Source organism: Crocodylus siamensis, chromosome 3 (genome assembly GCF_052110815.1).
Source record: "Crocodylus siamensis isolate JL-2025a chromosome 3, ASM5211081v1, whole genome shotgun sequence".
Taxonomy (NCBI): domain Eukaryota; kingdom Metazoa; phylum Chordata; order Crocodylia; family Crocodylidae; genus Crocodylus; species Crocodylus siamensis.
Genome location: NC_143397.1, coordinates 166,101,476 through 166,127,470, shown reverse-complemented (window position 1 = coordinate 166,127,470; position 25,995 = coordinate 166,101,476). Strand labels below are relative to the sequence as shown.

At 38.8% G+C, this 25,995-nt stretch overlaps 1 protein-coding gene across 3 annotated transcripts in view; it reads right to left on the bottom strand.

The window, feature by feature from the left end:
* Window positions 1-25,995, bottom strand: part of PIEZO2 (piezo type mechanosensitive ion channel component 2) — a 503,985-nt gene that overhangs the window by 202,702 nt on the left and 275,288 nt on the right. For all 3 annotated transcript variants that reach the window (XM_090039669.1, XM_090039670.1, XM_090039671.1), the window contains exons 5-7: window positions 16,581-16,743; window positions 3,370-3,577; window positions 798-1,011 (exon numbers count right to left, since the gene is read on the bottom strand). In XM_090039669.1, coding sequence (XP_089895795.1) covers window positions 798-1,011; window positions 3,370-3,577; window positions 16,581-16,743 — 585 coding nt within the window. The remainder of the gene's footprint in view (window positions 1-797; window positions 1,012-3,369; window positions 3,578-16,580; window positions 16,744-25,995) is intronic.

The following is a 25,995-nucleotide window of genomic DNA, read 5'->3' as shown; positions in this document are numbered from 1 at the left end:
AAGTTAAAACAGAAAAACTTTATTTATTCTGAAATATCCAATGTACTTTCACTTACATACATTACAAACGGCTAAAAAATTGAATTGAAGGCCTTTAACTTAATAAACGGTAGGGGAACTAAATATTTTTATCATAAAAGCAATCTGACATAGTAATTTTGATAATACAACTAGTGACCAACTAGATGACTCTGTGAGTTCATCTCTTATTTTTTTTAATCCCCTTGCATATTTGAAAGGGTAGCTCAAAGTACTTCCTATAGATATTTATCACACAAGTATCTGTAGATCCAAGCATATTGTTTCTTGATCCAAGTGGTCTGTACATCTTTGTATATCTCCAAAAGTAAGGGCACTTGCATTTGTCTAATATCATGCAAAGTAGTCAATATCCATAAACTCCTGGGTAGTTGCCAGAGCAGCCTTCTAGTTCAAAGTAAAAAAAAACCATAATGGCAGCAACGCACATACATTCTTTGCCATTCAAGAGAGGTTCATGTCAGGATTTTTATTTTTTGTGAGGGGTGAGGAAGTGACTGTGTACACATTGTCATTCCCTCAGATACCTGGCTTATCTTTCACATACACAGAGTTTGCACCACGGTCCAAGCATTACTCCCTAGGGCCTATCCAATATATATATCGTGTTTTGACTTTTGAAGGATGAACAAAGATTTTTCTGGTATTATCATCTTAAAAAATCATGTTGGTTATGATGTGGAAGAACAACTGCAACATGTATCAATAGAAAAGTGCACTGTTTGTGTTTAATTAAATGAAGTAGACATTGCACTTACCTTGCATAGAAATCACCTGGTGGTACAACTTCCTGAAAGAACTGTAACTGGTACAGATAAAGTCCAATCAAGTGCCCCGCACTGAATATAGCCATTAATACACACAGACAGCTGAATATCAGCGGATCAAATACTTGGCAACAGGACCACCATGTACACAGTCCCAAAAACACAAAGAAATACACAGCTGAGGTCAAAGATGGCAACATCATACCTGGAAGAACAAAAATCAAGGGCACTTGTAAAATAATGGTGTAAGAAATAATTTACTAGCCCTAAAGCTAGTAAAGTCATTAAAACAATTTAAGGATCGCATCCCTATGATATTGTTAGATAAACTTTTGCAACCATTACTTTTAGAAATCTGCACCCTATTTCTAATTTAATTTGTCTAATTTTTGCTTCCAACCATTGCATTATGTTCTACAATCATTGGTTCTTTTAAGTTGCAATCAAGTTAACTCTTTTTTTTTTTCCTTTATCCATCTAAATGGATTGAATGTCTTTAGTCCCCCATTATCTGGAAGGATGTTAAAGATACAGTCCACAACTCAGATTTGCATTCGTGTCATCCAGCCCCTGGTGCAGTCCCTGGGTCTCAGAGTAGACCTACGGGCTGCACACAACATGAGCAGGTCTGGCTCTGTGCACAGGGTCTGAAACCCACGTCGCATGCAGCAACTGCCCTGGCCACTCTTGGACCTGTGCTGCACTGGGCACCATGTGGGATCCTGGATCAGCTACACGGGGTACTATATGTGGCATGGATCCTAGAACATCTGCGGCAGTTGTCACGTGCATTAGGTCCCAGAGCAGGTGCCATGGGCACTGGATCCAGCCTGTGCTAGGGGATGGGGTGAGAGAGGGTGGCTGGTTTGTGGGCCTGATCTGGCCCATGGACTGGCTCCAAACCACTCATCTGGCCTGTGAGGCCATGATTTGTACACCCCTGCTATAAGGTATGATTTTCTGACATCTGATTATTATCGACTGTGCTTTAATTGGTTGTGTTCTAATTTTAGAACATAATTTTTTGAACTGTACACATAAGAACTAGTCACAGTAATAGGGCTTAGGGGCTAAGTACAGACAGTCAAAAAGCCCGAGGCTGAATAAATTCAAGCTTTGCAGGTTAGTCTAAGCTGCATAGACTGAACCAATAAGCAGGTGAACAGACATTCACTTTTGATTCCAGAAATGCAGCCACATGCCTGCAATGGCCCAAGCCAGAGGCTGGGGGGGAGGAAGGGAGGAGTAGAGAACACCTCCCTGCTCAGGCAGATTGGGCAAAGACTAGACCAGCCACCCTGTGAGGAGGTTTTTTTAGAGGGAGGTATAAAGCATCCTGTGATGCTGGGAGACTGAGAGTTAACTTGAATCTGGAGGGGATCTGGGACAGAAGTTCAAGAAACTAATTTAATCTAAATTAGTTAAGTCCATTATTACATTCATACAGGTTTTTCTTAAACTGGTTTTGGCCATTTTGGAAGTAGCTTATGTGCACTGAATTTCTGTTGTGTTACAGATTTGAAAAATTTCCAATCACTCATACCAGGTTGCATTATTTACATAAGTAATACCATCTCCTTTCTCCTTTGTGAACCCCTCTGTTTACCTGTCTGTGGACTGCATGCAACCTCTTGGCTATAGCATGGCACTTGGATCTCATATTCACCATCCTTTAGCTATTTTCAGTGTTAAAGAATTTCAGGTACAGTGCCAAGCTTGTAAATGTGATCTGTATTTTTCACCTCAGATGTATGACCATGTCCTAAATTATATTAAAGCACATATTTTGTTTTAATGTGTGTCATCCTTACCAAGTGATCTGCATCTGTCTCTGTAACTACTTGTCCCCATCATTTATGACTTAACCTGTTTTTTGCCATCTATAAACTTTACAGGGAACACTTTCCTTTTTCTTTTACATCAGGGACAAAGAAATTGAACAATATATTTGTTCAAGGACATATTTCTCAAAGACCCTACTGCTGGGATGATGTTTTCCCATTTACAATTACTTTTCATGCTCTGTCAATTAACCAGTCTTAAAGGAATTTTATTCATAATACTGATTCTATATAGGTTTTTTTTTTAAACAAGTTTCACTTGGGACAAATGTTACATGGGACTTACAGACATCTAAGTGTACTAGATCAACACATTCACCTTTATCATTTGAGCTTGCTCAACACTCTTTGTGAGTCACCAGTAAGGAGTTTTTGTTTTGTTTTATTTTAATGTCATGTGATTGAAGCTCTGGCTTCAGGAGGCCACACAATCTATTTATTCATATCCCATTTGTCTACAGGATGTAACCTTTCATCAGTTGGTCACAGCAGTGACTGTAAAAGTAATATACTCAATGATAGGGCCTCACAAAACTAGTACAAAAATTAAGCAATTCAATATCTTTCTGCGCTTGCCAAAAGGTTAATTTAAATAAAATCAGTAGCAATTTCTTTTCCTTCAAAATTTCTATTGTTACTCCCCCAGGTGCCAAGGTGTTGAAAATTCATTTGTTAAATGCATAATCTGATAGACTCGTGAGGACCTTTTCAAAAGCACCAACCTGTTGAACCAAGTAAAATTGTCACAACAACTTTTCCAGCGGTGGTTATAATTTTGCCAATTAACTCTTTCAGTTTAGAGGCCAATGAGGCAATTCTACGCAGTAGTTTTAATTTTGTGGTTTCTTCAAATTCTTCCCCATCACAGCCTTCAACATCCAAATCTTCATATATCAATGCATCATCTGGCTCTAACTTTTCCCTTCCAGCCTATGGAAAAGAGACCAATGTGATAAGAAACAATGTACCTCTATCATATAAGTTCTTTGGCAATATCATTTTATAGCATTACAATCATAAAACAATTAAAAGAAAGAGTTATGACAGTTATAATGAAAGCTCCCACCTTTTTTCTTAGAGAAAAGATATTAAGAAATATTTGTGTGTGATTTTATTTCCCTGACGTCTGTAGGTTTCTCTGGCAGATAGGCAATATTTCCAGGTGCATTTATCTCTACACAAGCAGTAGAAGCCTCCATAACATTTTCAGGTTCTGACCAAGGAAACCACTCATTTAAAAATTGGATAGATTTGCACTAGACCATTCAAATCAAATTATTTGGGTCAACTTCACCAAAACAGTCTCCCAACATGCCAATGGCAGCCAACTGTGACAATCCACATTTCCATTTCCGTTTTGAAACACCTGAACTGCTGCCCTCCATTGTTATGCCTATTAAAGTACAGTGTTATTTCCATTATCTACATAGATTACTTTCTTATGCCTTTCCACAATGCTAAAATTATACATCCTTCCAATTGCAAAGGACTTCAAAGAGAAAGCCTGGAGTAAAATGTATGTGTTTTGGGTGTGTAAACACAGAATAAAAACAGCTGTGGTTAGGACAGCAGCTCAGTGATGGTAGATGAAAAGACTGAGATATACAGGGAAAGTTAAGGAAAGAGAGACAGGGCCTTGGAGGATAAATGGAAAGGAGAGAATATGAGAAATACAGAGGGGGAAAGAATAAAATAACATAAGGTCAAGGGCAGAGGGAAAGGCAAGTTTGGAATAGTTAAGTGGCAATTAAACAATGAAAATGAGGGAAATTCAATTAAAGAATGAAGAACAGGGAAGAAAACAAAACGGACACATGATAGGTAAAGATTTCTGTGGGTGATATCTTTTATTGAGCCAACTGCATGGAGGGATAGACTATGTGACAGGTAAGCAATTTATTAGCAATTGAGAGAGAAAGAAAAGTGTGTATCTTTGGAGGGGGAGCAGAATATGAGTGTGATATTATAGGAACTTTTCAGAAGAATATGAATAGGAAGAATAGAAATCTCATGTTTATCTGCAGCAGTTGGCACTAACAAATTAAACACTCTTGCTTGGGAAGATTACACTGGAAACTGTTGAACTGTTATCCCTCTGAGTATATAACCACAAACTTCTTCATTGTAATTTTCTTACATAGATTCCCTAAGGAAATGAAATTCTCTCCAGGTTCCGCATTAACATTGCACAGAAAAAGTCTGTTCTATCGAGAGACTATATACAATGAAATATATATTAAATGTAATAGTGATGATCTGGGAAATCCTCCCTTCTTTTCAGACATATCCGGCTGTTTTACTAACCATGTCCATTACAAATTGAGTCCATTGGCATCATAACTAGTATATTTCCACTTTGTCATCACCACAGTGTACTCACATGACTTTCAACAAACATGTTTAATAGCTCTAGAAAGCAAGGCAACAACTGAGTTGCTGTGGTGCACATATTTTGTAGGCACCACAAGATTTTTAAGGTGTTCAGCAATGAGATGAATGCTATCATTTGCTGCCTTGCTAGAGCTCATGTTTAGAGAGCTCTCTAGTTGATGGTACTTTATTTAAATAATTAACCACAAGACAACAACATGTACTTTGGCTAAATGATGCCTAATATTTTTATTATCACCACTACTATATCATTATATTGATGGGAAAGCCACAGGAAAGTGAACAATGTGTCGCAAGTATTAGAAACTGTACCAAGTAGTCCTCTTGGGTAGAGTCCTAAGTTTCCCTAACCAGATATAGTTCTACATCTCTTGTTTAATGTGATCATTAAACAATTAACCCTTTTATAATATAGCAAAAAACTCAAAACAAAACAAAATACATCCACTAAAGGAATCCAAGCTTAGAAATCTGTGTCCCTAGGGTGCAAGGACCTGTATTATGGCAAGTTTTTCCAGCTATTTAATTTGTTTATTTGTACCCATAGAGACACTGTTTATTTAAGGGAGCTGTCTACAATAAAAAATTAAAAAACAAACAATTTAAAAGTAAATGGCATTACTAGCAAAATTGACAGTTTGACACAAACAACAATAAGATAAAAACAAGGAGCTCAAATGGAAACTTTTGGAAACAGATTTCATTTGTGTACTTACAAGTTTTGCTTTTACTGAAGAGAAATGTCGTCCACCTATTTAAACATAGATCTTGGGGCCAAGAATTCCCCAGGAATAATCCCATCTCTGACACTATTTCCTTTAGTGGATTTGAAACAAGACTCAGGGACAGAAATACATTTGTCATGCAATTGGCCCTTCAAAATTACTTCAAAGCTGTGCCCAAACAGAAAAGCATGGCTGTAGAGCCCTTCAATTATGTGACAAATTAACTCTCATTGTTTGACGGTTCAAATGATGCCACTCCTAAGTGGTTCAACTTAATTTCTGACTGCTCCAGCTGCAGCACAGTGAGCCACAGATGCTGTCTCTGGATGGGAGGGGGAGAAGGTAGGGAAGGAAGGTCCCTTTTGGGGTTTTCTCAGCTCCACTGGAGTTGGGGGGGGGTGGACTGGAGCCCCTCAGCCTGGGGAGAGACCCAATCTATCTGTCCCTCCATTCCAGCAGAGCTGAGAAAACCCCAGAACAACCTCCTTTTCCTGCCTTCTCCCTCATCTCATAGGTTTCATTGATTTCATAGATTTCTAAGGTCAGAAGGGACCTATTAGATCATCAAGTTCAACCCCCTGCTCTGGGCAGGAAAGAGCACTGGGGTCAAGTAACCCCAGCCAGGTGCTTGTTTAATCTCCTTCTGAACACCTCCAAATAGGGGAAAGCACCATCAATCCTTGGAAGCCCGTTCCATATTTTGGCAATCCTCACCATAAGAATTTCTTCCTGATGTCCAATCTAAATCTACTCTCCTTCAGTTTATGGCCGTTGTTTCTAGTAACCGCGAGCGATGCCCTGGTAAACAGAGAATCCCCTATTTACTGCTGACCCCCCTGATGAGTTTGTAGACAGCCACAAGATCATCTCTCAGCCTTGTCTTGTGGAGGCTGAAGAGATTCAGGTTGCTCAATCTGTCTTTATAATATCTTACCTGAAGGCCCTCAACCATATGAGTAGCCTTCCTCTGAAACCTTTCCAGGTCATTCACATCTCTCTTGAAGTGCAGTGCCCAAAACTGGATGCAGTACTCTAGCTGCGGTCCCACCAATGCCGCATAGAGCCGAAATGTGTCACCTCCCTAGACCTGCTTGTGATGCACCCACTAATGCAAGACAGAGTGCAGTCAGCTTTACTTATTACCTCATCACATTGGAGACTCTCATCCAGAGACAGCAACAGAGTTGGGAAGGGTGTGGAGGGGCAGAGCTGGCTGGATAGTTCTGGAATCTCTATGATTCCAGGCACCTTCTAGTATATACCTAAACATTTTAAAGCTCAATAGTCAAATTATTCCCCTGCATCATTCAGCAGATTTGTAACAGTTTAATATGTCCTATATATGAGATTACATCCTCTTTTATCATAGTGCCAAGATAAGAATTCTGAGTCCTGTTCCCATAAAAATATTATGACAGCATTGATATGGAACAGGAAATGCAGAAAAACAGTGTGCTTCTGGTATTACTGAGATCCTTATCTTGGAGAAAATCTTGCCAAACTGAGGCAATAAGTAAACGCAAAACTGATTTCCCAACATTTTCCTATAAAATACACGCACAAATTTTCTCTGATTTGGGACCTTGACTGTTTATTTTGTCCGTAAAAAGACAGCATTTCAGATCAAGCACTTTTTACATCAACCCTGGAAACTGCAATCCCACAATTTTCTATTGAGCAACAGAAACAGAGAAACAGAAGGCTAGATCCCATGAAGGAATCCATTCAGTGTTCCCTGCATTTCTGTAGAACCCTAATGACTGCAAAGGGGCTCCATGTAGGGCGCTTCCAGGCACAAGCATTTACAGACTCCTCCTCTCTCTCTAACTAGGATGGAGAACTTCTAGGGATGTGAGCTATATTCAAGGCCTGATCCTGCAATATTTTACAATTCTGCTCAAGCCTACAGAATTGCCAACAGAATAGAAAAGCAGTGTGAGAGCAAAGTCAAGTATGCAGTTTCTATGTCTTTACAAAAGCATTTGCATTTTCCATTACATCTTCAAAACAAAACTAAAATATTTGAAACGCTATATTCCATAAAGTATAAAAACACAAATGTTGGCTTCTCTGCTTCCATATCCTCTGCTTTATCTAACCCAATGAAGACACAAGAGATGGTCTAAATTGACAACTCTGAAGCTTCTATTGCTCTTTTCTTAAACACAAATGAAACACTTCAGATTGCTGAGGTTGTCATGAATGGTCCAAAGATTTTTATCTCTACCTGGTGATCCTTCATCTGTTGCTTGGCCACTTTTTGACGATTAGGCTGTAATGTATATACATACTCATTGGAGAACAGTATTATTTCAAATTGATTATTTTGCAAGGCCTTCATCACCATATGGTTCAATCTGAGACTGCAATCCAATGCTCAATGGGCTATAGTTAGAAAAATATTTGTACTTCCATAATAAATTACTTATTGTACAATTACAGCATCCCTCTGATTAAATCAAATAAATCTCTCCCTTCAAGGAGTATGTAGTACACAGCATTTGTGAAATCATAAAAATGTGTTTCCATGACCTTTGCTATGTGGAGTAGGGCCCCAGGACTTTTTATAAACAGATTAAATGTAGTTTAGGTTTTTCAATAATTTTGTGCAAATCCCAGGAGTTTCCAGTGTACAACACTTTTTAAAACTGCCAAACTCAGATAAAGCACAGAAAAAGAAACATTATTGCCTTTGTGGCAGTTGTGGCAGCTACTATTATGATGAGGGCCAGAAGGTCCATTAGTTACTTTGGTGGCTATTTCATTAACATTTATTAGTTTTTAAATGTTTTATCTGGTACAATATAAACACTAATGCACCAAGATATCTTCAAATCTCATAAATGTATTTACTAACAGGCAGGCTTAGTCTGATCTTAAAGCCATTCTTGCATCAGAATACACTTGGTTTTGTGCTTACAGCTAAGGATATCATGTCTTTAAATATGCAACGTATGAATTCAGTTACTTTGAAACTCTACAAAGGAAAAAATGTAAGCCTTTAAACATTTCAATGATGACAGAAGTGAGAACTTTACTATCTGGTACTGTTCTATCTAGAAAGAAGTAAGTACCAAAAGTTTCCATAATTCAGAATGATTAGCATTCCAAAGTTTGCTAGCATGACTTGCTAGTATGACAGTAATTATCAGAAATGTCTGACTATGCACTGGTAAGCTCACAAGAAAAGGCTCGCTCATGAGAATTCAGGTGCTTCCTTCTTCCAGTTGTACCATAAGTGCTGGCCAAATACCATGTTTTGCAGTACAATGACATTTCCTCCCAACCTGAATCAGGAAGCACAGAGTGAGAAAAGGAAAAAATAAATTTGAATCCACTTTCCCTGCTCAGAACACAAATTTAGCCAAAGCTTAGAAACCGTGTTGCATTTATTAGAGAGTAGAGCTTGGGTAGATTTTACTGATTCAGAACTGGTTTGATACTACTCACAAATTGTATAAACACTACATCACAATGTATTTGTGTATCAAGCTGTATATGATGCTCATAGAAATAAAAAGGGAGAACACAATCAGATTGATGTTTGTATGAATGTGCTTATATTGCTTGGGTTGTAGGTTTTAAAGAAGGACAAAATATAATGAGAGAGTTTGTGCACATTTAGCTAGAATTTCCATGTTCTAATTTTTGCTCTGACATTTTTTGATGTGCGACTCCCAGTGCAAGTTGCTAGAAGTGTGTTTATACTCTGAAAAATGACAATGAAGAAGTCTAATTTAAAATTCAACAGACTTCTCAAACTGGAAGAGTTTATTACCTAAAATAAATTATTGAGATTTTGATTTCCTCTTAGCTCTGTGGAACCAACTCTGCACATAGTAGACTGGATTCTCTCCCTTTCTGTATCACCAATAGAATTCCTATTCCAATCAGTTACACCTCAGCAAACCCACCTCAGCAAACCCACTGAATACATTTGATTTCTACAGGTGTCCCAGAGACCATAATGTAGAGAAAATGGGAATTCTGCAACATACAGTATTTGACATATCACAAAGTTCTATCTAAATAGTGTTTATATCTGAATGGTTTGGTTGAGTAACTGGACTGGGCATATTGCAAAACAAGGTTCTTGTAGAAAATTTCTGCTTCCACAATCTTGGTTTTAGCTGTACTAGAGGAACTGACTCTAAAGTTACCCGAGCATTCTGGTTTTCTTTGCTTTTATTTTCTTTTTTTAAACCAGTTTCTTTTATTCCAGATCTAATCTATGATAACATTTCACCACTCATACTTTCAAGCTTGTTTGTAAGAAGCCACATAAGTCTACAAAACACAAAGTTTTGAAAAGGCTATTATGTATTTTAAAAAACCCCAAAAGGTTGAAAGGAAAAGAGATTCCAGTGTTTATGGATGATTTTTCAGATAAAATATCTAAATAATTTATTTAAATACTCTAACGGAGAAAGTATTGCTGGGAGAGAGATTAAATTATCGAATTGTTTAGTGTAACAAACATATCTATTGACTTCAATGGGAGATTGATTAGTCTTTTTGTTAAGCCAAATGCAACCAGGTAGGGTTCATTTGTGTACAGCCACATGGAGTAGACCACTGAAAAAAGTAGACAAGATAACAGTTTTTGTCTTAAAAGAAAGAGATTATATTAAAATGACTGATTAATGAATTCCTCAGGATTGTAGGAAAGTCAAAAGAGTACATTGAAGAAGCTAAGATAGAAATATCAGAAGTGGAATAGCAGCAAGATTTTGATTGGGCTCTCTTCTTTTACAAATATAGGCTACAATTATGTCCTAGCAATCATTTTGAATGGCATGTTGGTTAGAGCTCTATTTGAATGGGGCAGTCAAACACAGTAGTCAAAGCGTGTTTTCCCATTATCAGTCTGCATGATTCCTGTTCTGCTTAACAAGACCTTGACATTTAGTCCAAGTTGCCAATGAGAAATACTGATCTGTTGGAAAAAGAGCAAGGCATTTTGTGACAAGCAGCCACTTGTTGACTGTGACTCCATATGAAAGGAAAGACTCACAGGTAAACTTTTAGGACTTGCACACACTTCCAACTATTTTAAGGGAAAATGTTCCAGTAAATTAACTGAACAGAACTTAGGATCATAGGATCACAGGAAAGTAGGGCTGACAGGGAACATTAGTAATTTAGTAAGGGAGGCTAGAAATCTATTACAGGCAATAGCTATTGTACTAGAAAGGGACAGCAATTATTTTACTGCCCAAGATAGTGCCCTTGAGCCAATTCATGTGAATTTATCACAGGACACTATAGCTAATGTGATGATACAGTCTCATATCTTGATTTTAACAAACCATCAAGAATATAAAGAAAAACCAAAGCAAAGTGGGAAGAGATGGTAGACGTAGAATTAAGAAGGTTGGCCTGAGATGCTAAAACATTGTCAATGACAAAGAAACTGGAATGGTCTTTTCTGCTCTACAGGGCTAGCCAACAAAGGCTGAGAGGGGATATCATAAATGCATCAGAAGTGTAAGCATCAAGGAGGAAAAATAACAGTTAAACTAAAGGACACCGCTGTTGGCAGCCCAGACTGATGCTGTTTCATGCATTCACATGCTGAGTTACCCCCCTGCAATCAGAGAGGTTTTTGTTGTCAGCTCAATAAGGATATCTGTTCAAAGGACAACTACACTCAAGAAAGCTTACAGGGTATTAAGATGGGTAAAGGGTAAGGTGGTAAATTCTGTGCAGAGAACACACTTCAGTTCAAACACGAATGGACAAACTGCCATATTTACTCAAATCTACAACAACCCTGAATTTAAGACAACTTTCCCCAATAATTAGATTCTATATGTGGAACATTAATATATTTGTTATAATTTTTCATGAGTAGAATCTAATAATTGGAGGGTCATCTTTAAGTCATTCCCCCAACTGCTGCAGAGGGACAGGCAATGGGGGAGCAGATAGTGTGGGGAAGACAAGCAGCATATCCCCTGCTTGTGCCTGTCCCCTGCCACTTCTTCCTCCTATATGCTCCTTCCCTCAGCCTCTATTTCCCTTCTCCTTCAACCTCTGCTTCTCACCTTCCCACTTAGCCTCTGCTTCCTCCCTCCCTCACAGCCTCTGCTCCACCCCCCACCCTGTGCCAGCAGGCCCCATCCCCATTCTAGCCTGGGGCACAGACCATGGTCCCAGCATAGTCTTTGTAGCAGTTGTGAAGGCTGCACACCACTGCTATTGGGGCCAGGCTGGGGATGTGCCCGGATAGCGACTGGAGTCTGAGCCTTTCTCCCTTCCTATTAGGTTCTATTTACCATCAGCAGGATGCTGGATGATATGAAACTTGGAGCCAGGAGGACATTTCCTATGCATCCCAGAACATGCCAAGGAGCACAGCTCTTAAACTACACTTAAACCTGCTCCTGGTCCACTTTTGAAGCAGCTTTTTGGACAAAGTGTAGACCAGAGCATTCTGCTCACCTTCTTAAGAACACCCTAGGTAGTATGGATAAGAACCAAGATTGAAAGGACAAAGGGATAAATACAGGAAGAGAAAACTACTAATGTATATTTTAATGAAGATCAACTCCTCTTGTAAAGTTTAAGTTACGAAAACTTGAACAGATTTGCTTCTATCCCTTACAGTACTGGGCAATTCATCCAAAGTCTTAAGAAAAGTAGCTTTCTTTCTAAATACCTACTAGACTGTGTACACTGCATCTGCAATTTGGCATATCAAGTCACCATGTGCACCAAATCACAATCATTGTACTTTCAGCTGCAGTTGGGAAGCTAACTGGCCTCTTTTTTCACCGTTTACACCTTTTGACTGGCACTGTGCCTTTCAGAGTTTGCAGTCTGAGCCATCCTCCAGCTGCATTCACCTGTTTTAAATTTTCTGCGTTCCAATAAAAAAGTCCTGTAGACAAGTTAGCTCCAAGTGCACAACCATTGAGGGGTGGTAATGAGTTGGACAGCTGCCTAGTATTTGGCAGACCTTTCTACTTCATGACTCACTGTTAATTAAAACCACACTCTGCTTATTCTTAGAACAGCATTACTTACAAATAACTGAGTGCCTCCTATTGCCCACCCACCTTCACTCCTGCTCTTCAAAACATTTTTTTCTTTCTCGTGCAGCTTAGTTTTCCCTAAGTTTGGAGTTAGGATTCCTGTCAGGAATTAGGACAGAGATATTTTCATTGGCCTTCACTATCTTTAATTCCTTCTGTTTGGATTCTGATACCACGTCCAATCTGAGCAATGTATTTTTTTTCATGAACCATCCCATTGATTTAATTTTACAGTAGTTTTTAGGGGTGTCACTAGCAGCAGAAAGTACCTCTTTATATGTGGAATGGCACCAGAATCTGGTGTTTTGCCATCAGCTATACACCGATGATAATTCAGGCATGAAGTGTGTCCTTTAAAGGTCTGATTAAATTAAAACTATTAAATCTGAGCTCTTCAAACAAATTATTTTAGATGTTAGATGCCTCCAAAAATTTTTATGGTGTACTATAAACATTCATCATATTGGATTTTCTTTTGACTTCAATAGAACTATAGCAATGTATACTAGCTCATTTACACCAGCTAATCACCAATAAGCAGTTGTTGAAGAGTCAGTGAATGTTGTTAGTTTTCCTTTTTAAAAAAAGCATGCTTAATAAAAACATAAAACAAAATTCTTGAATACAACCCACATAAAGTGGACCAGTACCAAGGCTGTATTCACACATTCAAATAATCTGAGACAATTCTCCGAGGTTTGTTCTCCTACTAGAAAAAAATACACAGAACTACATGTACAGATATTAATATGCTGAAGTCTGAAGAGTGGAAAGCTTGCAGTGCTGACACTTTGCAGCCGGGAATGGGGGCCCTATGCAGACATCTCAGTGTGCTCTACAGGCTCGCTTAGTCTGTCTCGTGACAGATGGCAGCAGTACATAGGGCAGCCCTGTTTGGCTGACCCAGACTGCCTATGATCAGTTTCCCTGCAGCACAATGTGGGATTATGAAGGGAGTATGTTCTGCTCCCTGCTGAAGCAACAGAGTTCAGTGAATGACACACCATCTCCCAGTGGGGAGGAGGGACAGTCAGGGCGGAACATTGGAGAACTATGTTCTCTTCTGAAAAAAGCCACAACATGTATAGGCATTTGTTCTATAGTATTTTAACCCTGGTTATTCTCAGATAATTTTTCTCCTGGACTGGTGATTTTTACTCTGGGAAAAAAAAACCTGGACATCTGTATACTCAGTTTCTCCTGGGATAGCACTAACTCTCTCAGGAGAAAAAACAATTTCTGCATGAGGCCAGAATCTCTTCCCAAGACTTAAATGTTCTGTAACATATGGAGTTTATGCATGATGTTCTCCTCAGACTATCTACGTGTTTCTATATTCCAATAAACTTTTAGCTACTTCTGTGAGTTCTAAGGGCTTGGACAAACAACATGTTTGCATTGGTATAAATTTTCTTTACACTGTTGTGAAAAACGAGTGGACACATAACATACAGCCCTACACCAGGCTAACTTACATAAGTTCCATTTAGAGTTACTCTACACAAACAACAACATAAATAACAAGCCAGCGTAGGTATCATGTGTCCATGCCCATCCAGGGGTAATGGTTTGCCCAATGCATATAAGTTATTACATGCTTTCCTACCACATATTGGGGAGGCACTGTGACAACACCTACCACAGCAGCTACTCTTGGATAACTGCTCATCTGCCCATGTTGGATTCCAGTGTTAACATGTCACATATCTAGACTGTGTGTGGCACAAATGATTGCAAGATGTTATCTGCAGACACATACAGAGAGACGACTGATATCTGAAACCATGGGTTATGAAATAATTAACTTCCATGAATAAATGTTATGATATTTTAAGAGCAAACAGATTATTCAACTATAAACCAATAATCTGGATTTGTTTTTAATGTAATGGGGATAAATGAAGCCATACAAATGTTTGTTTATGGGGTTTATATGTAAAAAAGTTCTCTCCCCACTTTCTATAATATCCTGACACCTCTCATTGCATTTCAGACAGTCTTGAGGTACTCAGTGTATGAAAGATCCCATTTGAAAAGAATATTCTGTTCAATTTAATCAATATTTACTAGATTAGCTTTACTTTACATTCCAGGCAAATTACCCAGTAGCCTTCTCTGCCTGCCATAGCTCATTTCCTTGTTTTCTCCATCAGACTCTTGCTCAAATATGAACTCCTCCATTCCCAGAACATAGGCTTGGATCCATCTCCAGTATAAATAAAAAATGGATACCAAATCTGAGTCTTGTAAAATCACCATTCAGACACAGAACCTTTTGTTCTAGCGAGCTTCCATAATCAGATTACTCTTGTTTTATGCTTGGATATACACATTTTTTATACAGAAGATCAATGGCTTTAAAGAAGCCTGTCAGAGCCCTGCTTCCATAAAATACAGCTTTACTGTAAGAGAAACAGACTGAACACAAAAGTACTTATCAACATTGTCACTGGGCTACACTTCTCAGCGCTTGGAATGTCTCCCATTAAGCACCAGATGTTAGTCCCTACAAAAGCTCTTTTGCTCCATCCAGCTAAAATATAACCTTAAGACCAGTTTTACCTGCTCCTAGGAGATTCAAAAGAGCCAGTGGAGCCTGGTCAGGATCTTGGGCCATGGCCAATGGGATAATATGGGTCTAGCAGCTGTAACTTTCAACTAATCCCCAGCCATCAGAACAGCCCATGAGAACCCTAGACAATGAAGTGGAAAGTACAGTAATGCTTATGTTGCACCAGGAAATGGACCAGGTATGGATAACCTGAGGATTCAGGAAAAGCAAAGATAACATATAGGAGAAACCTTTGTACTCTCCTCCTCTCTAGAGTTGTACTAAAATATATGGCTGATTCCCAACAGGTAGCCCATCTCTAAATGGCACTTTTACATTAAATAAATGAGTTGTAACCATTCTACTGTGAGAAATACCTTCACAATTAAATATAAAGAGTAGCATCATCTTAGTAAGGTAATATTAGAATTCCCACTTAAACCTACGTAGAGTAGAAGATGGGGTACAGGGCACTTGAGCTGACTTGACCACTCATGTTTTAAAAAAGTCATGTTGAGATTTATATCAGGAATCACAGTGTGATCTGGGCTGATTCCTACTGTGAATAAATAGGTTTCTTTATTTCTATATGTCCATCAAATTATGTACATTATGTCTCCCTTGTTCCCACCACTAATATGTTTCAAGAAGGCAAAGACAAAAACATGTCCAGCAGAATATTCCCACGATTAACACAATTAGACATCTTTTTCCAGAAGCATAGCTTTTGGAAGCCTTCCTTTGCTTTTTTGTGGCAGGTCATTCATGGTAATCATCCAAACACTGTTACTGGATGCCAGGCTTACCAAAATACAGACAAAAGGTCTGAAATAACTGAACAGCAAATCTATATGTGGGTCCAAGGTTACCAAATCTAAATAATTATAAAAACTGGAAAAGAAACAGATCCAGATTTGTTTGTCATAACAATGGGCTGAGCTAGACATCTCAACCTAAATCTCCTGAATATTTGAAAAATTCAGGCCGGACTAAAGTTTGTATCTTTGGTTTGTCTCCAAGTATAAAATTTTAATTCTTCTTTGCACTTTATTAAGATGAATTACCATAGTGCAATTTTCTCTTTCAAATAATTCATTTTATTTTGTGAAACCAAGCTCACTTGAACACAACCAATTCTTAGGAAATGGTTTCCAAACAAAACTCAGACAAACACCCAATTTAGTACTAGCTAAAAAGGTATATGTAACGTAAACGTGTGTATTTAATACCATTTCTTCATTTTCAAATTGCATGTTGTATTGGGCTGCATCCTCTGTCACTGGTTTCTGAACAACTTTTCTGCAGACAAGCCAAATGGTCAAGCTAGCAATGAACATCCCAATATCTGGAACAAACACTCGGATCCCATTGCCGGCATCTGCTCCCTTCACACTGTAGGAATGAAAAAACAAAAGTAATATCTGTTAGTTCTAAAAATATTTTCCCCTGGATTAATTTGGCATCATATTTTAAAAAAAAAATAAAAGTAGTAGAGAATAGACCTAAAAATACTGGAACATGACAAACGATGAAAGAATATAAGTACTTTATAAAACTGTAATGAAGTATCTTATTTCTATGTAATTACAATATAAGCGATTACTAGTCATTGTACAAATATTAAAGGGCTTTACATTATTTTGATCAATCAAAGCTATTGTTGTGCAAATGTCCTAAAAAAAATATTGGGGATAGATGGCATCAGCCTTAAAAGCTGCCCAAACTTAAGAGATCTATAGCTGATTTCTAGAAGATAGTATTTTCTAGAGGAAACACCATTACAATTATTTCCTGTACTGACAGGGGCGTGAAATTCCTTTCCCACCCTTGTTACAAGGTGACCCTCTCTTCCCTGATAACATTTGGCATATAGGTAGAAGTAAAGAAAATTCTCCAATGCCGTGCTTGTTATATAGAAATACAATTCTATTTTCCTTTGCAACTGACAGTTCTAAAAACGCTGCATTAACTTGAAAAGAGTCTAAGGAAAATAAAATTGTACATTTTACTAAAAATCAATGTTTAATGAAGTATTTTTTTTAACTAGATCTCTTAAAAAGTACTTAAATATTAAGTACTAATTAAAGAGTGCCATGTCTGACTCTCCCTTTAGGATTTCCACCTCACCATCCTCCTGACTGGTACCTGAATGGCTGAGGGAATTATATGAAAAGTACACAATACATCACGTTGTATAGACTAAATTGTTTTGGCTGAGGCATATTACCTTTATGAGTTTGGATGCAGTATCTGAATGTAGTTAATTAAGTTAACAGGGAGTTAAGATTTGAATTCAGTTGACACAATGGCTGGTTTGTGTAAGCTGCTGTGTTGACTTATTACACCTTTTTACTACTAATGACAGGATACAATTTTAATTATTTCAAAGTGTACAGAGTAAGGCTGCCAAGCATGAAGTTAACACTTTTTAAATACAGTTTCCACATGAATTTCCTTTTTTAAAAAAGATATATATCTAGAACTGAATTCAACCTTAAGGAAGACAAGGGGTTCCAGTAACAGAATACAGGTGAATTGAGCTGGATTAGCTGCTCAGTGTTGAACTGTTAAAAATATATATGACATCTTTTTTTGTGTATTTAGTATTTCTTTGTAAAAAAAATATCATCCCTTTCTGTAATCTAAAATTAACAGCAGTTAAGTTTAAATAGGAAACATTCCCTAGGGATCCACCTATAATCATTATAACTGACTATAACATTCCAGTAGTTTTGGAGTCTCAAAAGTACTTTTGGCATCTTTACTGGAATCCATGGCAAGATACAATAAAAACACATTGCCGCTGACAGGACTCTTGCTCATCATTACATACATGGGGTAAAAGCCTTTTTGTTTTTTATTCAGGCAAGGTTCTCATTGGACATGACTTCCACTGCCTCATGCCCTGCAGTTGTGCAAAATATGCATAAAAGTGCTACAAAATCAAAATATCATCTTTGCAGCCTCATCCTTCCACAGGTGTATATAACATATAATAGTGCACCACAGAGCACTAATCAGGCTTAACAGATTCACTCAGGCTCCAGATCAGATTTTGGACCTAATTTCCATTTTTTGACTCCTGGATTCAAATAGACCTGAACCACACTGATAAGGTCATAAGCTAGCAACCTGTGCCACTCATCCTCTTCGCAGTGCACTCCTCTACTGTGCAGCCTGCTGCTCCAATGTTTTGGTACTTATCCTCACTGCAAAAGAGGTGTGTGGGGGTAGGGATCAGTAAAGAGAGTAAGGGTGGATAGCTACCGCTCTGAGGGAGGGGTCAGGCAGTGACTTGTGGCCTTCACGGGCAAAAAGTTGCCAAACCTTGGACTTTGCTAAAAAAAAACTGAATTAAGAGTTAATAGTCCCTTTCCCACTTGGATGGTATTGCTCTTCTATACAATCAGTTATCCACTGTAATGCAACTTCTCTTGTTTTGGAGCTACTCCTGGTAAAGACTCTTTGCTCTTATTTCACAGCCCTCCTTCATTCCTTCAAGCAGATTTTGTTTTCATTTACACATGGAGTTGTACACAGGCTGTTGTCTTCTCCATTATTTATCTCCCCTCCGTAGCTCAAGCTATGTGTGCTGCTTTCCCAGATTTAACATCTCCCACAACTATCCAGTTGTCCAATAAAAGTTATCTCCAAAAAACCCCTTTGCCTTTCATATATTTCCTAAACCACCACAGCTACAATAACCCTCCAAAATTAAGAATGACTTGGCCTAGGGATAGAAGTTACACATAAACCAGTGTAAGTGAATAGAAACTTATTTAAACCTGTAACAGAAAAGAAGTTCAGTGCACTTTCAAAATGGCCAAAATGGCAGAGGAACACCCGCCCCCACCTTCTAGCCAGAGTCTACACAGCACACGGTGGGAAGAAAAGCCCCCATACTGGGGGCTTTTGGACCTTTGGCAGCCCTCCCCCTGCCCTCTTCCCAGCTGCTCATTGCTTCAGCAGCTGCCACAGGAGGAGGGAAGAAGCAGTCGTCCTGGATGGGTACCTCACCCCAGCCCAGGCTCCCTCAGCCCAGGGCAGCCCCAGGGAGCTGAGGTGAATTATTCCCCTCCCAAAGCCCAGAGCTGCTTGCCTTAGCCCCTGAGAGTCCCAGGCAACTTCAGGGAGCAGAGGGAAATTCTCCTGTTCCTCTACAGCCAGTCCTGCATCAGCTGCTGTGAGTCTGAGGCAAAACTAGTTGCAGGGGAGCAGAAGAATTTCCCTTCACTCCCTGAGGCCACCTGAGACTTGCAGGGGCTAAAGCAAGCAGCTCTGGAGTTCAGGAGGGGAACAACTGCCCTCAGCTCTCTGGGCTGCCCAGGGCTGGGAGACCCTGGGCTGCAGTGGGGGGAAGCATTGGCAGGCATCTGGCTGGGAGGACTCATTTTCCCTCCCTCCTCTGGCAGTGGCTGAAGCAATCAGCAGCTGGGAAGGGAGAGGGGGGAAATTCCCCTCATCTCTCCAGGGCTGCCAGCACCTGGACAGGGGTTCCTCAACCTGCTCTGAAGGATAGCACAGGGTTGGGGGCATACACTGGGGAGTCAATCAGGGATACTTGGCTGGGCTGGCAATAGCCAGCAGGCTGGCAGATTTACTCTAGCACATCCTGTCTACTGACTTGGGTCAGTGCAAGCCTCCCCCTGCCTTTCCCACTTGAAAACTGAATGTCAGTTCAGTTGGTTATTGGTTCAACATAAGCAGCTTTGAGGAAGCTGCCTAAATTGAATTGATTCTGCCTACAGCTTTTTGACTGTCTGTACTTAGCCTTGAAGATTTAGTATGTTTCAAAAGAATATGAAAACTAAAATAGAACCTTAGCTTAAGATTTAAATTTAATAAAATTCTGCCTCTGACTCCCTCTATCGTTATACTCTTGCTGAATTAACCTGCACTTGTATTATGATGACAATTGAATATTTTTTTGTTAGAGGCTTCCAGGAATACTGAAGCAGAGAAAAGATTAAAATACCTGAGTAAGACATTCCCCTGATCTCAACCTTGTGGTAACTAGGTCACTATGCTTCCTTCGCTGCTGCTTCGTGAAGAAAATGCTACATACTGGACTGATGTAAAAAAGGGTACATATCTGACTGATATAGGATGTAGACAACCTGTTGGGCACCACAAGAAGTGTAGGCTGATTGACATAAACAAGCTTGTTGCTCAGTATGGTGGCACTTATTGCAAAAGACAGAGATTAAAACCAAATTTCTGTGATTACATTTTCTGTTTTGGCAGAAGGTGATGAAAAATTACATTTGACAAGTGTAGTTAAATATATATGCATGATGATAATAATCAGAAGCCATTTTTAATTATCTTGATAGTTACATTGAAACCGAATGCTACAGCTGTGTTCTAAATGCATATTAAGCTGTTTTGAATTATGGCCTTATGTAGTGTCATTATAGATGTTTCAAAGTAGTTCACTGCACCAAGTGAGCAAAAAGATTTCACATGATTTTAGTCTACTTTTAATACAAACAACACACAGATTTGCAAAACACCCACTATGAATATGGGTAATGTCTATGAAAGAATTATTTCTATAGGGGGAGACGATTCTAGAAATAAAATCACTCATTTCATAGTAAATTGAGTCTTAAAATTTAGATCCATTAAATTCAGTTAGTTACGCTACAATCAATTAAAAATTCAGCGTTAAAACATCCACAGTTCTTAGAGGCATTCTACCTCTTCACATTGCATTCTTCTGCATTATCTTCCTCTGCAAATCACATTCCAGAAAACATTATGTAAAATAACTGGGGAAGAATTTTATATGCTGTTGCTCACATTTCCTTTCACTATACAAAACCATGTGACTTTTCAAAATGTATATTGTTTAATATTTTCAAAATGTACAATGAAAGATGGTCTTATAAGAAAGGTAATTTAAAACAACAGTTCTGACAAGAAGAGTACAGCCCAAATAGTAAAATTGTTAGAGCTAGGCAAATTGTTCACATGAAAGGATTATTTGTTAAAAATACAGCTTTGCATCAACTAAACTATTCACAAATTCATGCTAAATTTGGAAACTAGTTTCAATCAAAGAACGGGAGAAAATTAAATGTTCCATTTTGATGTTTTCAAAATGATTTTTTTTTTTTTGCTTCAAAACAGTATTTTGTCTAGAAATTGATCCAAATTTAATCATAAAAAGGGTTAAACCAACTGAACATGAAATAATTCATTTCCGGGCAAGTAAATTGTTAAAACTACATTTTAACTGGCCTAAAAATATTTCTTGATCTTTCAAGTACAGTTACTGGAGAGAGAAAAAGTAATTACTTTCAGAGCTCTCTTTGGTACCCACTGAAGGACAGAAAGAGTGGAATAAACTGTAGTCATTCCATAAACTTTTCTACTCTAATTAAGGAATACTATATATTTTGCAATTTACTAACAGCCTAAGCATTATACTATTTACTGCCCAAAAAACTGCCTTAAGTTTACGAGCATATCTCCTAGAGAAACATTTTTGTCTACAAGGATCATACTATATAGTGAATTGCAAAAGACCCTGATCCTTGATTAGCATGGCACTATTTGTCTGAACTCAAAAAATTGCCCCAAGGATTAGTTTTCTTTATAATGCACATGTTTGTCAGGAGTTTACAACACAACCATAAACACATTCTGAGAAGAAATTTGACAAAATGAACCTCAGAATGAGAGTTATTCTTTCAATACATTTAAATGAAAATGGGTAAGGCCAGATTTGTTGGAAAGTGTCATGCAGGAGGACCAAAATGGGAAAAAAGTTAGGGATATAAAATGTCTTCACACTTGCAAAAAGCCAAGTGAAATTAATTGCACATTTCTGAACATAAGAGTGACTATGACATGCAAGTGCATTGTTATCTATAGCACCTTTTTGTGTTCTAAAAATATGCCATTCTAGTTTTTGCAACATCCTGTGAAGAGGTTATATTATTTTTCCCATCAATATGACTCAAACATGGGAGTTCTTCCTCATCAGTCTGTCCACATCCACACGTTGACTTATACTTAAATTACCAGTTGTTTGGAACGGCAATCATCTTTTTGTTCCATGTTTATACAGTGCTAGACATTGGGGGACCAAGTCAATTTCTGGGATTCCTAGACACTCATACAATACAAATAATAGCCAAATTACATTTGCTGTTTTAAATGTTTTGCTTCTAGGACCCAATGCTACAAAGCTCCTATTTACTTCATGGGAGCAAGAACCCTTAAGCAAAAATCCATATGCAAACATCTGGAGTCAATAGGCTGGATCAGGCATTAGAGAGCTGCATGAGCAGGAAATGGTTTTCCAAAACTAAGGCACACTGCTGAGCTGCAGAGCCCTCCTGCAATTCCTTGGCAGCTGGAGAGTAGATATAAATGGACTCTTGTATCCCATGCAGTGAAACTGTACCAACTCCTCTGCACTGATTCTATGAGTAGCTATAGATATGAGAACTGTATTTGGCCTTTAATGAAGAAACATCAACATCTGGCCTGTTTTTGTAGTGCTATAAGGGTGTTGGATGTTTCATGTCAAAGTAACATTGTACCAAAAACTGGTGTCTACACTTAATTTTAAATAGCAATATTCTTTTTGAATAGTAATGTTTGAAAAAAAATTTAGTTAATGTTGGGTTAAGCACTTTTGGAATACAGAAAATATTCTTCCTTGCAAAACACCTGTCCTAAGAAAGTGAAGATTACTTTTGGTTTCAGAATCCATTCAGATATAGTTTGTACTTTTATAAATACTTCAGGAGCCTTTGAACTTGTGTGTTGGGTTGTGTGATCTAGCATTCATTGACCTAAACAAGGCCTTTGACTCTATCAATCGTGAAGCCTTATGGAAGGTGCTTGCTGGCTAGGTTTGATTGTCCGCTGAAATTCATCAGTGTCCGCAGGCTACTCCATGATTGGATGACTGCCACAGTCCTTTGCAATGGATCAGAGACAGACCCATTTACCATCTGTACTGGTATCAAACGTCATTGCCCCAACCCTTTTCTCTATCTACCTTGCTGCGGTTTTGAGTCTCAACTAAGGACCGCCTTCCTCCTGGAATTGGGGTTGAGCATTGAATGGGCAGTCAGCTTTTCAACCTGTGGCACCTCCACAGCAAAATGAGTTACCAAGACTGGCATCACTGACCTTCAGTAAGTTGATGACTGTGTTATCCTCACTCACACTGAGACTGATCTGCAGTCCACCCTTGAGCTTTTTTCAGGTGCCTACCATTGCCTAGGACTCTCCCTTAATATTGGGAAGACAAAAGTGCTCCATCAGCCTGCCTGAGCACAAGCTGCTCCCCTTCCCCTCAAATTATCATGGGTGGAGAACCTCTGGAAAACATCATGCATTTCCCATACCTCAGCAGTCACCTTTCCCAGTCAGTCAGTCTTCATGTAGAAACTGAACATAGGATTTGCTGTGCCAGCATATCCTTCAGAAAGATGCTTTGCCATGTCTTTGCTGACTGACATCTGCAGATGGAAACTAAGAACCTGGTCTACAATGCAGTGGTTATCCCCACGCTCCTCTATGGGTGAGAGACATGGGTGACATATTGAAGCCATCTTAAGTGCCTAGAATAGTTCCATCAGCATTGCCTCAGGCAGATTATTCGCACTAGATGGGGGGACCACTGCACCAATGTCAGCATCCTCTCTGCAGCTATCATAACCAGCATTGAGGCAGAGATCAGGAAACATCAACTCCTCTGAGCTGACTACTGTGTGCAGATGGCTGACACCAGTCTCTTAAATCAAGTCCTCTTCTCTCAACTCAGTCATGGTGAGAGGACTCATGGAAGACAGAGGAAGCACTACAACGATACCCTGAAAGCATACTTTAAGAAGGGTGACAGCAACCTTACAAACTGGGAAGTGCTGGCTGGTAACAGGTTATGGATTGGACTTTTCAGTCATCTTAAAACTCACAAATAACCCTCCCCCCCACCCCCCCAAAAAAAAAAAAAGGTATCATCCTTGTCTTGAGGAATAGATGTTACTACAAAAAGTAAGCATGCATATGTTCATGCCATTTGTAGTACCATGGGTGGCAGAGAATGGATCCATCACAAAAATGTTCCTGTTTCAAAGAGGAACTTTTCTGCAACTCCACATTTTTTAGCACAACATATGACAACTGTCCAATTACATGTAGTACTGAATGGGGATTCTCAGACCTACAGCATCCCACAGTGCTCTGCTGTGGTCCTGCTGAGACTCTTCTGCCACCGCTGCAACAGCTGATGCTCCTACAGCAATGGCAGCTATAGGAACAGCTGCCATTGAGGCTGATGTTATAGAAGCATCAGCAACAGCTTGTTCTCCTATGCTGTTAGTGTCCCTACAGTTTGTCTCTACTGCCTGAGGCAGATGCTCCTGTGGAGGCATCCCTTTTTTGCCTCCAGCTGATCAGCTGCCATGGCAGAAAGAGCCAACTCTGTTGGGGACAGCCCCAACATCTGCTGCTACCCTTCCCTTATTGAGAGAGGCAATGTGAGCAGTCTTCTTTGCTACCCTGGCAAACAAGAGAGAGGGCTTTCTTTGCAAGTTGCTGCTCCAGTCTGGATATTTAACTAATTTGGGGTGCTTAATTTGAGATGCTAAGCATTATGTAGCAATTAGTATCCTATGGCTGTGTTCAAAGCACAGCCTTTTAGGAACACACAATTAGTGATCACCTCTGAAAGCCGCTTTAAGTAATTTGACTTAGCATCAAACAGAGACACAGAGTGGAATAGAATTCAGTTCTCCAACTTCACAATATTTCATATATCCTTTATGTAGTGGCTTCTCAGAGGATATGATAAGGGGCCCAGCAGAGGTGCCCTAGTCATTTAGTTAAATCCCAGCTCTTACAAGGGGCTCTTGAGGAGCTTTGTAGCTGGGCAAAAATTAAAGACGCTCCTAAGCTACTTTAACTTCAACTGATAGCTGAACTGGTTTCAAGATCAGAAAAACATAAAGTCAATGCGAATGCATCTATCTCTATTCACCTTTAGTTTTGAAGGAACCTGAGGATCCATTCTGGACTTACAACTATCATTTATTTGCACCATACTCAAAATAAAGCCGTCAGAAATGAAGAATGGCACCTGATGCCCAAAAGCTTGTCCAACAGCTTTCCTAACAAAAGTTACTATAAAAAAGTCCTGCCTCGCCCCAAAATTAAAGTAATTTTGGCATTGTCCAGTACCCACAGGTTCAAATGGTATGCCAGATATGATCACCACAGCAAAAACTCACATACTATCTAAACATGTTCAAAATTATAAGCATTGATAGTTCCGCCTTTAACCCATTCTGTTTCACTCACACCTGCATGTCACAGATAGCTATGTTATAAAAATAAAAGAAAAGATTAGTTATACTTTACATGCAGCATTATATGCTATCACAAAGAACCATTTTATCTTAATGTGATAGTCCTGCTCTTTGTGCATCAAGAACATCATACATGTTTTAGAAAATATACCTGAAAATGTTGGGAGATTTTTTAGTTACTTGAAGTAAAAGAGTCCAGAAGAATGAGGGATATAAAGATACATCGAAAATTGTTCTAAAAATACTTAGCTAGATCACATAACCCAACAGATAAGTTCAAAGAGTCCTGAAGTATTTTTAAAAATACAAACTA